The sequence below is a fragment of the Trematomus bernacchii genome, unplaced genomic scaffold (genome assembly GCF_902827165.1).
Source record: "Trematomus bernacchii unplaced genomic scaffold, fTreBer1.1, whole genome shotgun sequence".
Classification (NCBI taxonomy): Eukaryota; Metazoa; Chordata; class Actinopteri; order Perciformes; family Nototheniidae; genus Trematomus; species Trematomus bernacchii.
In genome coordinates, this window is record NW_022987840.1 from 4932634 (window position 1) to 4947718 (window position 15085).

At 41.7% G+C, this 15085-nt stretch overlaps 1 protein-coding gene across 2 annotated transcripts; it reads left to right on the plus strand.

The window, feature by feature from the left end:
• The first annotated feature begins 607 nt into the window (after positions 1-607).
• Positions 608-13431, plus strand: mios (missing oocyte, meiosis regulator, homolog (Drosophila)). 2 transcript variants are annotated; one of them, XM_034112702.1, is made up of 12 exons: positions 608-767; positions 1695-2561; positions 4049-4538; positions 4845-4943; positions 5122-5376; positions 6980-7149; positions 8597-8662; positions 8812-8970; positions 10079-10231; positions 11471-11675; positions 12330-12459; positions 12926-13431. In XM_034112702.1, the coding sequence occupies exons 2-12, from the start codon at positions 1743-1745 to the stop codon at positions 13014-13016; spliced, it is 2637 nt and encodes an 878-aa protein (XP_033968593.1). In that variant the 5' UTR covers positions 608-767; positions 1695-1742; the 3' UTR covers positions 13017-13431. The 2 variants fall into 2 exon arrangements, with proteins under 2 accessions (XP_033968593.1, XP_033968594.1); XM_034112703.1 differs by having other exon boundaries at positions 12336-12459.
• The last annotated feature ends 1654 nt before the right edge of the window (positions 13432-15085 follow it).

Below are 15085 nucleotides of genomic sequence, written 5' to 3' on the forward strand. Positions count from 1 at the left end.
GGCCTGTGTTATTTTAATACATATATTGTTTGAATTATATTAGAATAATGTAAACACACTATTTACATTTTTCAACTCTAAGATAATGTCAACCTACAGCAAGTTGTGAACATTAGGCACCTTACAATAGTACAGAGGCACTGTACAAATATAAAAGAAGACTTACTGAGTTTTTGTCAGGCAATTACTGCTTCTTATTCTCATCGACAGGCTATCTGTGTCACTTTTAGAAATACTTGGATGGGTAAATAGTTAAATACAGGTTCTGCTTTGTGTTTTGGGCTGTTGCGCATGGAGACTGTTTGGATGCTGTGCATAAAGGTCCCACATGAAAATATTTTCCTTTTCCACTGACGACTTCATGCTAAAGCCAGATGCAGTAGCCCATGAATCCTATGTTAACTAGGCCTACAGCTATACACCCTATTTGTAAGTTATGCACGTAGGCCTAGTCTGACTACTTTCTGGAAAAAATATTTTTTAAATATCTGCTAAATGTTAATCCATTATCATACATGTTCTAATGACACGATGGGTTTTGAATGAGGCTCTCCTTTCTGTGTATTTATACTTTGGTTACGGCGCCTTCTGGTGGTGAACTGCAGGCGTAACCTCGTTTACCCGGAACTTTGGGAATGTGACATTTCTATCAGACGGATATGTTTTGGTGTAACACACAACAACATCCAGAGGGGCTCCAAAAGAAGTGTCCCTGTAAGACATGTGCATGATAAATCGCAAATCCTCCGCTCATTTAAAGACTCTCCGTAAGTAACGCAATATTGTTAATGTTACAAAGAGTTAGCAAATGTTTTCGGTTGCTGGTTAAACTGCCATGTTTAGCTCGCCCTTCAATCGTTAGCATTAGCGTTAGCTTAGTTGAGTTAGCATGTCAACACACTTTAGACTTTGGTCTTAACTATTGTAACACATTCGCGAAAATTAACTACATCGTTATCTTCAAGTGGCGTATTTACCTTAAACCAATACGTCGCTAACTAGTTAGTTAGCATGGTTTTTCTAACTTTTTTGAATCGACCGCAGTAATTCAGATTTACATGAGCAGTTAACTTACACGTCAACGTTACTGTAACATCTCTATGTTATTTCTCAGTGCCCTGTAGCCTACTGCACCCATCCATAAGGCGAGGTGTGAAATGTCACTATTATTTGCCCATGAGATGAAAAAGATAGAAAACTTTAAAGTCAACATAGTCCAAATATCTACCTTACTTCTGAATGTAATAAATCAGCCAGGGAGAAGTACAACAAATAACAAAGGACACTTTTCCATAAAAAAAAAGAGAAAGGAAATTGAAGTAATCCTTATTGGCATAATATACAGTTAAAATATCTTTGAAAGTGGGTGTGTCAGCTCTAAAGCTATATATATAGTAAGATATGTGACATAACAATTTTATACAGGACCAAATAACTTCTGATCTCAAAGAAAAAAGTTGTGAAGGTATTGCTTTTCTAATATTTATAATGATTTGTATGTATTTGATCTAACACGGATATCAAAATATGATAATAATTTAGCATATCTTTTTTTTTCAATTCTAACTTCAACCCAATTCAGTAGAAAATTGGCAATTGATGAGGATCACAATATCAAATCCATGACATGAACTTGCAAGTTGTTATGGAATGACCCATGTGCTAAACTTTTTGTCAATCTCTCCAATCTCCAGGTTGTAGAAGGCAGATTTCCTTGGGAGCCCTCTAGCTGCTTCTGAATCATGAGTGGCTCCAAGCCGGACATCCTGTGGTCTCCCCACCACCCGGACCGATATGTCATCTGTGACTCTGAGCTGGGACTGTACCGTATTGGACCTGTGGGAAGCTCAGAGACCAAGGCTGGCACTCTCCCTCTCTCTGAAGAAACTGCTGCTACTTTACTCGCCATTAATTCTGACACCCCGTACATGAAATGTGTGGCCTGGTACCCAAAGCATGAGCCTGAGTGTTTGCTCGCTGTGGGCCAAGCTAACGGCAGAGTGGTGCTCACCAGCTTGGGTCAGAGCCACAACTCCACATGTAAAGAGCTTGTTGGGAAAGAGTTTGTACCCAAGCACGCCCGTCAATGCAACACTTTAGCCTGGAACCCTGTGGACAGCAACTTACTGGCTGCTGGGTTGGACAAGCACAGAGCAGACTTCTCTGTCCTCATTTGGGACATTAGCAGTAAGTACTCCCCAGAGGCCAGTGTATCCTCTGAGAAGATTCGTCTCTCATCTGTGGATTTGGACTCGAGCTCAGTGGTGACCAAACCATTGTATGAGTTAGGTCAGAACGATGCTTGCCTCTCCCTCTGCTGGCTGCTTCGTGACCCAAAGCTGCTGTTGGCTGGCATGCACCGGAACCTGGCAATATTCGACCTGAGAAACACGAGCCAGAAAACGTTTGTCAACACTAAGGCCATCCAGGGGGTAACAGTCGACCCGCACTTCCATGACCGTGTGGCCTCCTTCTACGAGGGCCAGGTTGCCATCTGGGATCTGAGGAAGTTTGAGAAGCCCGTGCTCACGCTCTCTGAGCAGCCTAAGCCTCTCACTAAGGTAGGATGCAGTTTGATCCTGAAGACATGAGCAAAATGTTTGAACTTGGTGTAGTTAAATTAATTAAAGAATTGTGTCTTATGGATTTCATTTGATTCTCAGGATGTAGTTTTTAGGGATGTAACAATTTATCAATCTGGATCAATGTATTATTTCAATGATTAACGTTCCAATGTCATGAAGCAAAGTGAAAACATTTATACATATCATCAACTTATTTTGAAACTCCCATGGCACTTCTGTTTTTTTGGTTGGTTGAAAAATGTAAAGTTAAATGTACAATGTAACTTGGGTTTTGAATTTGGATGTTATATTGTCTCATGTCAATAGCCGGCTCCTGATTTGAATATAATCAAAATTGTTCATGGCAGGCCTTTTGATTTGAGCAGATATTGTATTGTGATAAAACTTGTGATTTACCCCGCAAGTAGTTCATTAAAATATTAAAGATCAGTACAATTTAAAGTCACTTAAAGTGGACCTATCATGCTATATTTAAATGATATATTGTAGGGCCATACCTATATAAGGTATATTTATACGTTTCTGTTTTCAAAATACCAAACAGATCATGCATTATAGCCATGCCTCATTTCGCTCTATGTGTTGTTTGCTGTCTACGGATCTGATTCTGCTGACCACGCCCCCCTGCAGGAGAGGGGAGCCGTGCTCTGATCAGCTGCTGGGCTGTCAGAAGAGGGGGAGAAAAAGAGATCTCCTTCCTCCGTGTTTTATTATATAGAGTCGTTATTCATTTGTTTTAAAGCTCAATAAATAACAAAGAAGACCTTTGACCGGCACTTTTCTAATTTTGTCCAGAAGATTTAAACTTTAACGGACATCTTGACCGGCGAAAGAAATCCTAACTGAAACTCTGCCGCACGGTCCCCTCGTTCCTTGGAAGAGGCGGAGAGGTGGGTGTTTGTCATCTGCTGGTGGACTAACCGGAGAGAATTACAGTGCTTGCCTCGACGGGGAGGGATTGCATTGAATTAAAGCAGCAGGAGCAAACGCTTGCCTCGGGGAGGGAGAAAAAAAGCCACAGCGGAGAATAAACAGAAGGGTAACCATGGTAACTATGGGCGGGAAGTCTTCTTCGCTGCTTTTGTGGCAGATTACAGCGCCACTTACAGGCCTGGCATATGTACTACAGCGTCTCCAGCGCTTTCGAGCGGCAATGGCCGTGGCCGTGGCCCAACCCCACATTCCCCTGATAGGTGGAGAGTTGGCCCAATAGCCGTAGCGCCACTTCTGTGACGTCATAGAAGTGTTCAAATCTGGATCAGTCTGTATCAGATCCGTTGCAGCCCCTTTTTTAGAGATTTGGGTATGGAGGAAAATAGAGAGAGTTGTGTTTTCTGACACTTGGTGAGTTCCCTGGAACACCAGGGACACATATTCATGTATAAAAGACGTACAAAAGTGCATTTTGCATGATAGGTCCCCTTTAAGTTGACGTTTAACCATGCTTTCCATTCTTGTTTCAGGTGGCCTGGTGTCCAACCCGTAATGGCTTACTGGCCACTTTGACTCGTGACAGCAACATCATCCGCCTGTACGACATGCAGCACACTCCTACACCCATCGGCGATGAGACGGAGCCCACCATCATCGAGCGAAGCGTGCAGCCCTATGAAAGCCAGATAGGCAGCTTCGCCTGGCACCCGTCCTCTCAAAACCGCATGGTGGTGGTCTCTGCAGCCAACCGGGTCATGACTGACTTCACCGTGTTCGAACGCATCTCGCTGGCCTGGAGCTCCACCACCTCGCTCATGTGGGCGTGTGGAAGACACCTGTACGACTGCGTGGAGGACGGAGCTGAAGGAGTGGACAGCGTGATTGAGAAAGACATCGCCACTAAGATGAGGCAGAGGGCTCAGTCCAGTTACGGGCACGACACCGTCCAGGTGTGGAGGAACCACCTGCTGGCGGGAGGGAGCGACCCCCAGCTCAAGTCACTTTGGTATGATCTGTTTTATATCCTTTTTGACATCAATGACAAACTCCTGGCATTCGGAACTTCTGGGTTTGATAGCAACACAGCTCAATACATGTTAAACAGTTGTGCTTAACCAACTATAGAAGACAATCTTCATGGTGTAGGATATATGAAGGCTTACTGTAGGTTTTTGACTTGTTTTTATAATGGTAGAGAGTAAAATGGTCTAATGATTTCTAGCCACAGTTCAACTGTTGATTGTTTTGATAAAGTGTTGCAGTAGTTGTTAAGTCATTATGTTTTTTCAACTGCAATATCAGTTACAATTCCTATATAAGTATCACATATGAAGCAGTGTGCAGAGGATATTGAGCTGAAGCTGCAGGGGAACAAACAGTCCGTCGTCTACTCGGGGATCAAGAACATTGTTAAGACCACCTCAGGTAAGTCCTCTGAACCCCTTACAAATGTAATCACAAAATGTTGAATGTTGGAGAATCAGACCTTGGTTTATTAGTATTTGTAAGTTTTGTTAAGATGTTATTATCTTAAGTGAATAGTATTTTGCACAACTGGGACAATGTACTCATTGAATGTTCTGTGTCTTCCTGGTTCCCCCAGGCACGACAGAGGGTCGCAGGTGCTGGAGCGGCTCAGAGCGGCAGTCAGACGTCCCGCGGTACCACAGCGAGGAGCGCTGCCTCTCCCTGAGGCTCTGTGGCTGGATCAGCAGGGGTCCCGACATCGATGTGGAGGTATTCCTGCGATCCCTGGAGCAGGAGCGGGAGTGGGAGCGGGCGGCCGCCGTGGCTCTGTTCAACCTGGACATCCGCCGGGCCATCCAGATCCTCAACAAGGGAGCCACCGCCGAGAAGGGTGAGTGCTGCCGCCCTGTGGAGGGAGAGGAGGGGGAGGAGGGGTTCAGGGGTTCAGGGAAAGACTGAAGGAAGATTGTCTGACACACTAAAATGTAAATGTAAAATGTTGGGTCTTTTTAAATGTGCATAAATTCATATTAACTCATTTATGTGCCGCAACAAGATAATATTTCATAATCGATAAATCTGCAGAGTTATGCTTCAGAATCAATTGACAAAACCTTTGATACAATAACAACTATAATTTTGTTTATAAATCTTTAAAAAAAGGTAAAAATACCAATCCCAAAGTCAGAGTGCAAGGTCTTGTTTAGATCAAACCAACAGTCAGAAACTGCAAAATATTGAATTTACAATAATGAAAGACTCAGAAAAACAACACACTTTCACATTTGACAAAATTGTTTGAAATGTGTATCAGTTATGGAATTGTTGCATTTAATCAATATACTGACTTATGGAATAGTTGTTGTCGCTTTTATGTGCTTGGTCTTACAGTATGAGTTTCACTTTTTATAGGGCAAAGATTAATTGTAGTGGAAATGAAAGAAGTAAATAACCTTTCACTTTTAAACCACCTAAATTCTCTCTAATTGAAATGCCATTCTTTAACACTTTACAGTGGTCTGCCTCTGCATTATTATGTGTTATAGTGTCATGCTTAACCTTGTATATACAGGCTTCAACAATTATTATGTAAGCATCATTTATAAAGGTTTGTTGCCTTAGTTCGACTAAGTAAATTAAAACTCAAGAGTCTAGTTAATATATAATTCCTGATAAACATAAAGTGCCTGTTTTTCTTCAGAGCCTTTCAGTAAATAATGTCTTGAGGAATTTCAAGAATGTACAGTAACAGCAGGAGAACCTTGTTTTTCACACAACACTTATCCTGCAGTGCTTTTCACACTGAGGTTTAATGAAAATGAGAGAAGGCTGTTGTTTACACACGCCTTACTAAGAACAATTCCACCAATGTAGGTCAAATGTTTCTCTGCTGTTTGTTCTAATGAAGGTTTCCTGCACATGACTGATGAGGTGACTCATTAGATAAGAAGTGTCAGTGGAGAGATCTCATCTGTTAGGGTCAGGGTTTTTTTCAGCTGCTCTGGCTCAATGAACTGATTCTCATCTGCAAACATATACAAGCATATAGTCATCATTTATTCTGACATGTTCCAAGGGTTGAACAAATATCCAACTAACACACCCTCTTGTGCTCTATTAACATGTTATATCTTGTTTGTTGAATATGTACAAAGCTAATTTGTAAAAAAATAAGAGAGTGGTAATTGTGCTGGTAAATGATTTTTTAAAAAGCGTTCTGTTGAACCTTTTGTCTTGTCTTTATGCTAAGCTAAGCTACCTGGCTTCTGCATTTGTAGCTATATACTTGGCTTGCAGACATACAAGTGGTATTTGTTATTAATTTGACCTAACCATAAAAGTCTTATTGTTATTTTGAATTGAACCACAAAGCTAGCTCACCTTGAACAATAGTCTCAGAAGCTCAATCAAACTTTCCTTCCGTCCTAAGCCCAGCATAAACAGTACAGACTTTGCACATGGTGGATAAACCTGCCTGTCTGACTTATTCACAGGTGACCTGAACCTGAATGTGGTTGCCATGGCTCTGTCCGGCTACACGGACGAGAAGTCCTCCCTGTGGAGGGAGATGTGCAGCTCTCTGAGGCTGCAGCTGAAGAACCCCTACCTCTGCGTCATGTTTGCCTTTCTCACCAGTGAACCTGGAGCCTATGATGGCGTGCTGGTATTAAATATCTTACTGTCATGGAATTTCATAGCTCTATTGCAAACAGGAAAGTTAATGAAAAGAAAAAGCGCTAAAGCTGGCACTCATTTCTCACAGAACAGTACCTGTTTTGTTCCCATTTGATGAAAAAGTTTTCATATTCTTAACACGGTGATGAATAGGTTGTTAATATTCCAGCCGTCTTTATTGGGAAATCCTCCGGTGTAGAGATGTCCCGATCCGATCACGTGATCGGGGATCGGAGCCGATCACGTGATTTTCAAAAGATCGGAATCGGGAGAAAAAAATCGGGGATCGGGATTTTTTTTTCTTTTTTTATAATTTTTTTTAATTATTTCATTTAATGTTACAAAACAAAAATGACCATGTTCACGTCTTAAAGTCATCCTGAGGCCTTAGTTTTGGTTTAAAATTACACAACATCATGTATGTGTTGCTTCTTTTGGGCTTGTTTTCATAGACCTGGTTGCTTATTTCTCTCAAATCTGGCAACAGAGTGGGCAGGGCGCAGTGTCTAATAGTAGCAGTAAGCTAACAAGAGGCTACGTTCAGCTGGTGACTCGGGAGTCGGGACAGAGAAAATGTCAGGAGTTTGGAAGTATTATAAAATTGAAAGCGAAGGCAGTGTAACAGCCAGATGCAATGTTTGCAAGGCGGAGGTTCCGCGTGGTGGAAAGAACAGAGCTACGTTCAACACGACCAATCTAATACAAACACCACCAACAACAACACGACGAGTACACAGCGGCCACTCAGGTAACGGCACTGAAACAACCGACACTTTCAGAGACTTTTAAAAGGAAAGAGAAACTGCCCCAGAACAGTGAAAAGACCAAAAAAATAACAGCCAAGATAGCTGAATTCATCGCGTTGGATGACCAGCCGTTATCTGTGGTGGAGAATGTGGGGTTTAAGGGACAACTTGAATGCTTTTCTCCTTTTTTTCCCTCTTAATCCATTGCATAAAGATAATCGGTATCGGCAGATTGTCAAAATCAAATGATCGGAATCGGATCGGGAGCAAAAAAAGGTGATCGGGACATCCCTACTCCGGTGTACAGGAAGACATTTGTTTCGAGTCATAAAACACCTAGCAAAAAGTAAAAAACATACACTCGGTCCTTGGAGAACAGAGTGTATGTTTGCGCTCCTTCAGTTACATCAGATTCTGGCCACCAGCTGCTGTCTCATTTATTTATCTCTTTAGATCTCTCCCGGCCCGAAGTGATGACCCCACCGGGATGATAACATTTACTCAGTCACTTTGACGATCTTGGCTTTTAGAATAATTGGGTGTAATAATTGCCTTCAATCCCTTGACAAAAAGCAGAGATTTTAAATGAACAAGCAGAGCATTTTTGTTGTGCCAATATGGAGACATGAATGCAATGTACTATGTCAATTGTGATTTAGAAATGTATATTTTGTATTTGATTTATTTCAGTATGAGAGCAGTGTTGCTGTGCGGGACCGAGTAGCCTTTGCCTGTATGTTCCTCAGCGATGCACAGGTAAAACAATACAAAGCACATATTTCCACACTGTTATCATGCATATTTTGTGTAAAGTCACATCCCTTTACACAATTTCCTGATGACTTGCTTTACAAGTGCATGATTATGTTGCATTCTTCTCTGACTTGATACATTTGTGGCTGCAGCTGCCTCGATACATTGACAAATTAACCAATGAGATGAAGGAGGCGGGCAACCTGGAGGGCATCCTGCTGACGGGTCTGACCAAAGATGGCGTGGACCTCATGGAGAGCTACGTGGACCTCACCGGAGACGTTCAGACCGCCAGCTTCTGCATGCTGAAGGTACACAGAGAAGTTATGAAAAGTAGTGTATCATTGTGAGAAGGACACTCTTTTCACACAAAGTATGATTGGCCCTCCAACTAAAAATGATCACATTAATAAATGAGCATGTGCTGCTCCCCTCTGTCTCCCCGCTACTACTATAATAATCTAAAATTGAAGTTCATGTACATTTGCTTAGTGTTAGCTTATAATGATGAATGCCCCCATGTGAAGAGAAGGGTGCACACTGATGCTAAAAAGGCTTGTTTTGTGCCTGGGGAAATCTTACAAACCTTCCAGATTAGTAATATAATCCACTTAAAATAAATGAAATAACCCCTATAGCAACACTGACAGAAGTCTCCTACATAAGCTGCCTAAGTATATTGCCTTCCATCTCAAATTTAAATGAGTGTATCATCCCTGCACAGGTTGATTCTTTACTTTAATACATTTAGTGATGTCTGTAACTGTCACTGATGTTCTTTTAGATTAAATTATAGTTTTTTAATTGCCATGCAAACTTGATTCTTATGGGTTAAGCACACAGAACATTCCCATCACACGGCAATAAGAGACCCACAAATAAATGGTTTAATCATTAGTAACTTAAATGAACTAAACCCAAAACGGCAAACACAAACTGTCTATGGTTTTGTCTGATCACACCCTTGGAAAAATCAAAGCATATGCTAAAACTTGCCTCTAAAAGGTCACAGCTGTTATTCTAAACACAATTGCCAAAACTAATAACATGTTATGCAAGCCTCATTAGAGTTGCCTTTGTTTCTATAAAGAAAACGTAATAAAAGGAGTGGTGGAACAGGTCTATATCTTATTTAAACTTCTGGAGAACTACTCAATGTTTGCTTTACTTTCTTGTTCTAACCTGCTCCAAAAGAAAACTGCAGTGTGCAAGGCATCCACCAGCACCTTTTTAGGAATTGCATTTACCTGACATACATGTACACATTCCTCCAGAGGGATGGGTGCAGGAAGAGTAAACTTAGAAGTTATTTTGTCCCAGGACACATTGTCTATTTGTATTAGGGATGTACTTTGCTGTGCCTTGTGTAAACTGAGGTGAGAATGTGAAATAAGGCTGATATAAGGTTTCTTCCATCAGGGTTCCCCAGGTGAAGTGTTGAAAGACCCCAGAGTCCAATGCTGGATCGAAAACTACCGCAACCTGTTGGATGCGTGGCGATTCTGGCACAAACGGGCCGAGTTTGACATCCATAGAGGCAAACTGGACCCCAGCTCCAAACCACTGGCCCAGGTAACACACATCTGGGGAAGATTTCTTTATTATTGTATAATACAAATATATTTATTAACTGTGGGGCTGATATGAAATCCACTGACAACAAATTAAAAAAATGGATCATTCATTAGAGAAATGTATCAACCAAGAAGGCTTTCTATTGTGTGAGGATTTGCTTCTACTCTATGTTTTATGTCATTGCTGGTTGAATGTATAATTAAAGGCAGGGTAGGTAAGAATGGAGAAACCAGCTCGAGTGCGCTAGAATTTGAAAGTACGCAGCCGAAAAAAATCTGCCCCTTCCTTCAGACTTCCTTACAGAGCCCCTCCTCCAACACACACGAACGTGCACATGACCAATGAGGGCACGAGATAAGTTTGTGCACAGATGGAAGGCTGACAGGCAGGTAGGCCATCCAGTTATTTTAGCCGGGCCGGTGAAAATGATTGGTCGTGCTTTTTACAGTACTACGGCTTCCACAGATGAACATTTTTAATGTATTTATTGTCAAAGCACTTCATATATTCATTGCTATCGGGATGTTAAGAGCATTCCATGGAATATAACAAAAAGTGTTTCTGAAGTGAATGACCTACCTTTTAAGTGAAAGTGAATGAAGGTTGAAAGGAATTTTTAAAGCATTCCTTTGGCTCTTGAAACTCTTCCAGAGCAATATTCACTATTTCGGGCCGTTTCAAGATAAACAATATCAGAAAAAATGTTACCAAAAGATGCAGCAATATATTTTTGTATTTGATTGAAAATGCATGTTTGACTTTAATGTGATAGGGCCCTGACAAACACAAGCCGTCTGTCCTGTTTTTTTGCTGTCTTGGATATTACTCCCCTCATGATGAAATAGGACGCTTGTACTGTTTATTACAGCAAAGGCAGGTCGTGCCAAGCTTGTAACACCCACTGCTCTGCTCTCCAATTCTTGTCATAAAACCTGTTCTATTTAGCACAACAATCTTAGTTATTCTCTCTGTTCCAGTTAGTACACATACTGCACAAAATATTTCTACGTGCGATTATGAGTACAAAGCGAACCTTAGCACGACCTACTAACTACACGAATGACATTCCAATATTCACAGTTAAGCATTTTCGGATTATTGCAGTATTATCTAATGCTTATCTTCCTCTCACCTCAAAGTGAAAATCAGACAGCTGGTGAGCGTGTGCTTGTTGATTTTACCTTTGTGTCCGCCGTTCCTTATCAACCGACCTTTGTGTTTGTTCTTGTGCGACAGGTGTTCGTGAGCTGCAACTTCTGTGGCAAGTCTATTTCCTACAGCTGCTCGGCGATGCCTCATCAGGGCCGCGGATTCAGCCAGTACGGGGTCAGCGGCTCGCCCACCAAGTCAAAAGTCACCAGTTGCCCCGGCTGCAGGAAACCGCTGCCACGCTGTGCCCTCTGCCTCATGAACATGGGCACACCTGTCTCTAACTGCCCAGGTAAACTGACCTATGTGGACAGATGCTCCGTTGATACTTGCAGGCAGGCCTCTTGAAGCAGCTTAAGTGTTTATAATTAACTGAGCATTTGCAGGGCAGATTGTGTGGACTTTGTTCAGCATTAAGAGGCAGGACGTTCAGTGGCCAATCCAGTTCCTATTTCTTTATTGCTTTGCTTTTACTCATACTAATCCAAATTCAAAGGTTTTATTGTCATATGCACAAAGCTACAGTATAGAAATAGCAAAACAATTCTTCTGACCTGAGCTCTTCCAACAATGCAACATATATAATAAAATACCAAAATAAAAAGTAGTGCAAAAAGTCTATTGTCAATAGAATATGGGATATGTACAAGAACAGAATATGAAATTAAATAATGTAAATTAAGACTAAATTAAATACAGTTCATTGCGGTGATAACTATTTATATAAATTAGTATATTGCAAGATGACAACATAAATGTTTATCAGGGCACTTAACAGAGCTCAGGTGTTTAGCAGTCTTATGGCCTGTGGGATAAAACTGTCCCTGAGTCTGGTGGTTTTTGTGCGGATGCTGCGGTACCGCCTGCCAGACGGCAGCAGACAGAACACTAAGTTGACATAGATAGTACAGTTTATAGATTGTTGATATTGACTTTTTTCTGGCAGGAACAGGGAAGTCAGACGAGAGGTTGGACTTGACAAGGGAAAACAAACTCGCTCAGTTCAACAACTGGTTCACCTGGTGTCACAACTGTCGTCATGGCGGCCACGCAGGACACATGCTCAGCTGGTTCAAGTAAGCTCTCTCTACATGCTGCAGATGTGTGGCTTTTTTCAGACAGGATTGTGAACTTGTTTCCTGCTATGGTCCGTGTACCTTTTGTCCATTAGCCCTTAAATTGTAAACTAAAATTAAAAATAAATAAAAGCTAGTCGTTGCTCTTTCGGTTGTGTAGCACTTTCATCATTCTCTTTAAAATAATGTATTCTCTCTGTGACTATTATGGAAGGCAAAGCAATTCGATATAAAATCACTTCTGTTCTAAATTACCACCTAACTTTAAAAGTAATTGTAATGTTAGGTCCATGTGTGGATCCTGCTAAATTAAAAGATTGCCTGATTTATTATTTGAAATGGTCATATCAGAATTCAAATAAATGGATGAATGAAAGGTACACTTACCTGCCAGGCCCTTCTGTACTCTTTTGGCCATCTTCTGTATTTACACTTTTTTTTATTGACCTTAATGTGTCTTTTACAGAGACCATACAGAGTGCCCAGTGTCTGGTTGCACGTGTAAATGCATGCAGCTGGACACCACAGGGAACCTGGTGCCTTCAGACAGCAGCTAAACAGGAGAAGCTTGTCGGAAAGTGAAGTCCAACACCCGCCCAAAGCCAACCAGCGTGGGTTTACTGCTACACCCACCACACCGACAACTGGGCAAGGGACGAAGGGTGCAAGCAGGGTCCTTTTTCTGCAGCAGCTGCTTAAATAGAATGGGACGCTGTTAAGTTATAGTCTAGTGAATGTAATGTTGTAACTGAGCCCTATATGAAGAAGGGAGGCAGTGTGTGTGTGTTACTGATCTTACTAACTGAATCAAAGATGGAAAGGGAGCAAATGCAAACTCACTGCTCTGCTAATGTAAATATCACTCAGGAGAAAGACAGAGGCTCTGCTGTAATCGGCCTCTTCCAATCTAACCTGAATCAGGCTTATGGTTTAATGTCATCTAATAAAATAAATCACATTTCAACTTGTAAAGATGTCCAAGATATATTTAATTTTAATACACTTTTTAACGTCTGTGTTTGTCTTAAGAAAGTATCTTCACATACCTCATGAAAGCATTGTCCGGGGTGAAGGGCGGTCCCCCGGGGGCCGGAGCCACACTCTCTTTATGTTCTTCTGTGCCACTCTTCATCTGGCATTGTGCGGGATGGCTTCCAGTGTGAGGGGTGGTTATGGGGTATAGGATGGGGAATGGGATAAGGTAGGGGGTGAAGGGTGATGAGGAGGAAGGGTGGGAGGGTGCGTCTGTATTCATCAGCAGACTCCAGGCCTGTGGTCCATGAAAGAAGCTCGCCAGAAAACAGCAGCTGCTCGGCACTCTAACAAGACCCTCCAGATTGTTCCCCCCATAAAGAACCTCAGCTGCCGGAACACTATTGACTCAAAGAAAGGGCGAGAGAACAGACAGCCTGAGCCCTGGACCCCCCTCGTATAGCCTTCGACATACACAGACTTGCCCTCTCTTTCTTTCTCCCTCTGTGGTGCCCAAATTGCACCCAAAAACTATGCACACCACACATCAATCCAAGGATGGGTGCCGTCTGTGGGGGGACGGCCGTGTGTAAGCCGCATTGTAAATGGGTTTACTCTCTTTCTCTGCCACCCTCCCCGCTCTGTCACTAACGTAGGGAGGCATTGTTAGTGAGAGGCGGCCTGCACCAGACCTGGCTAAATCACTTAGTCATGGAGGAGGAGGAGGAGGGTGCACAGGAGCTACTGTATACTGCTTTCACCAGGATCTCTTCCCGGTGTGGGAGGTTTTATAGGCCTGCGTGCCCTTTTGTGAACTATTTTGGAGTGTAGCTGACAAATTGGCGAGCCGTGTTGCGTCCCAAAAAACAGGGTGGCTGGAATTTCACCCTTTCAGTGTTTCTTTTAAATAAATTCCGACTGACAAATTGGAGCACTGCTGAATGGGTTGTTTTCCATGGTTTATTTTTACATTATCAGTTTCATAGACAGATGGCGTGGGGTTTCTATCATGTGCATTCTTTATCTTTGCTTGAAAGCATTGAGTCACATTATTCTCCCATGGGAACTCCCACAGAATCACGGAGCAGTGCAGGCAGAAGGAAGGACAGCATTGCATAACAATAGATTTTGGACCTCGGAACTAGGCAAGTAATACATCTCCTTATTAGATTGAAAATTCATTCTTGAGTTTGAACAGCTTGTGTCAACGCAATCTTACCTCAAGGTTCATTAGTAGATGTTGCAGAGCTTTAAGTCTCATTATGTTTCTCAGCAGGTGGCGTATGCGGAAAAAATGCTCCATATTGGTTGATGTTACAATGAAATTCACTCTTAGTCTTGACCTTAAAAAACAAAGTTGATCAACATTCTCAATATAAATCAACCTTGGTGGTCTTGTTTGATCAAGCTTACACAGGCTTATCAAAGATAAGCAAATAAATATATAAGTAGTTATGAAAGAACATTGTACAGCGTGGATTCTACAGGTCAAACGATGTCTGTGAACTGTGTATACAATGCTGTAATAAATACATGTTTATCATTCATATATTTATTTATCATATATAGTGTGAATCACTGAAGTTAGTAGTGTTCAATAGAAAACAAAATAATTTGAACATTTACATTTGTAATACCATCTGCTGAATAATTA

Coding starts and splice junctions, on each gene's coding strand:
- mios (XM_034112702.1), top strand. CDS start 1,743: ATGAGTGGCTCCAAGCCGGACATCCTGTGGTCTCCCCACCACCCGGAC. Junction 4,539..4,844: donor ACTTTGGTATGATCTGTTTT/ATATCCTTTTTG, acceptor TATAAGTATCAC/ATATGAAGCAGTGTGCAGAG. Junction 7,150..8,596: donor GAGCCTATGATGGCGTGCTG/GTATTAAATATC, acceptor GATTTATTTCAG/TATGAGAGCAGTGTTGCTGT.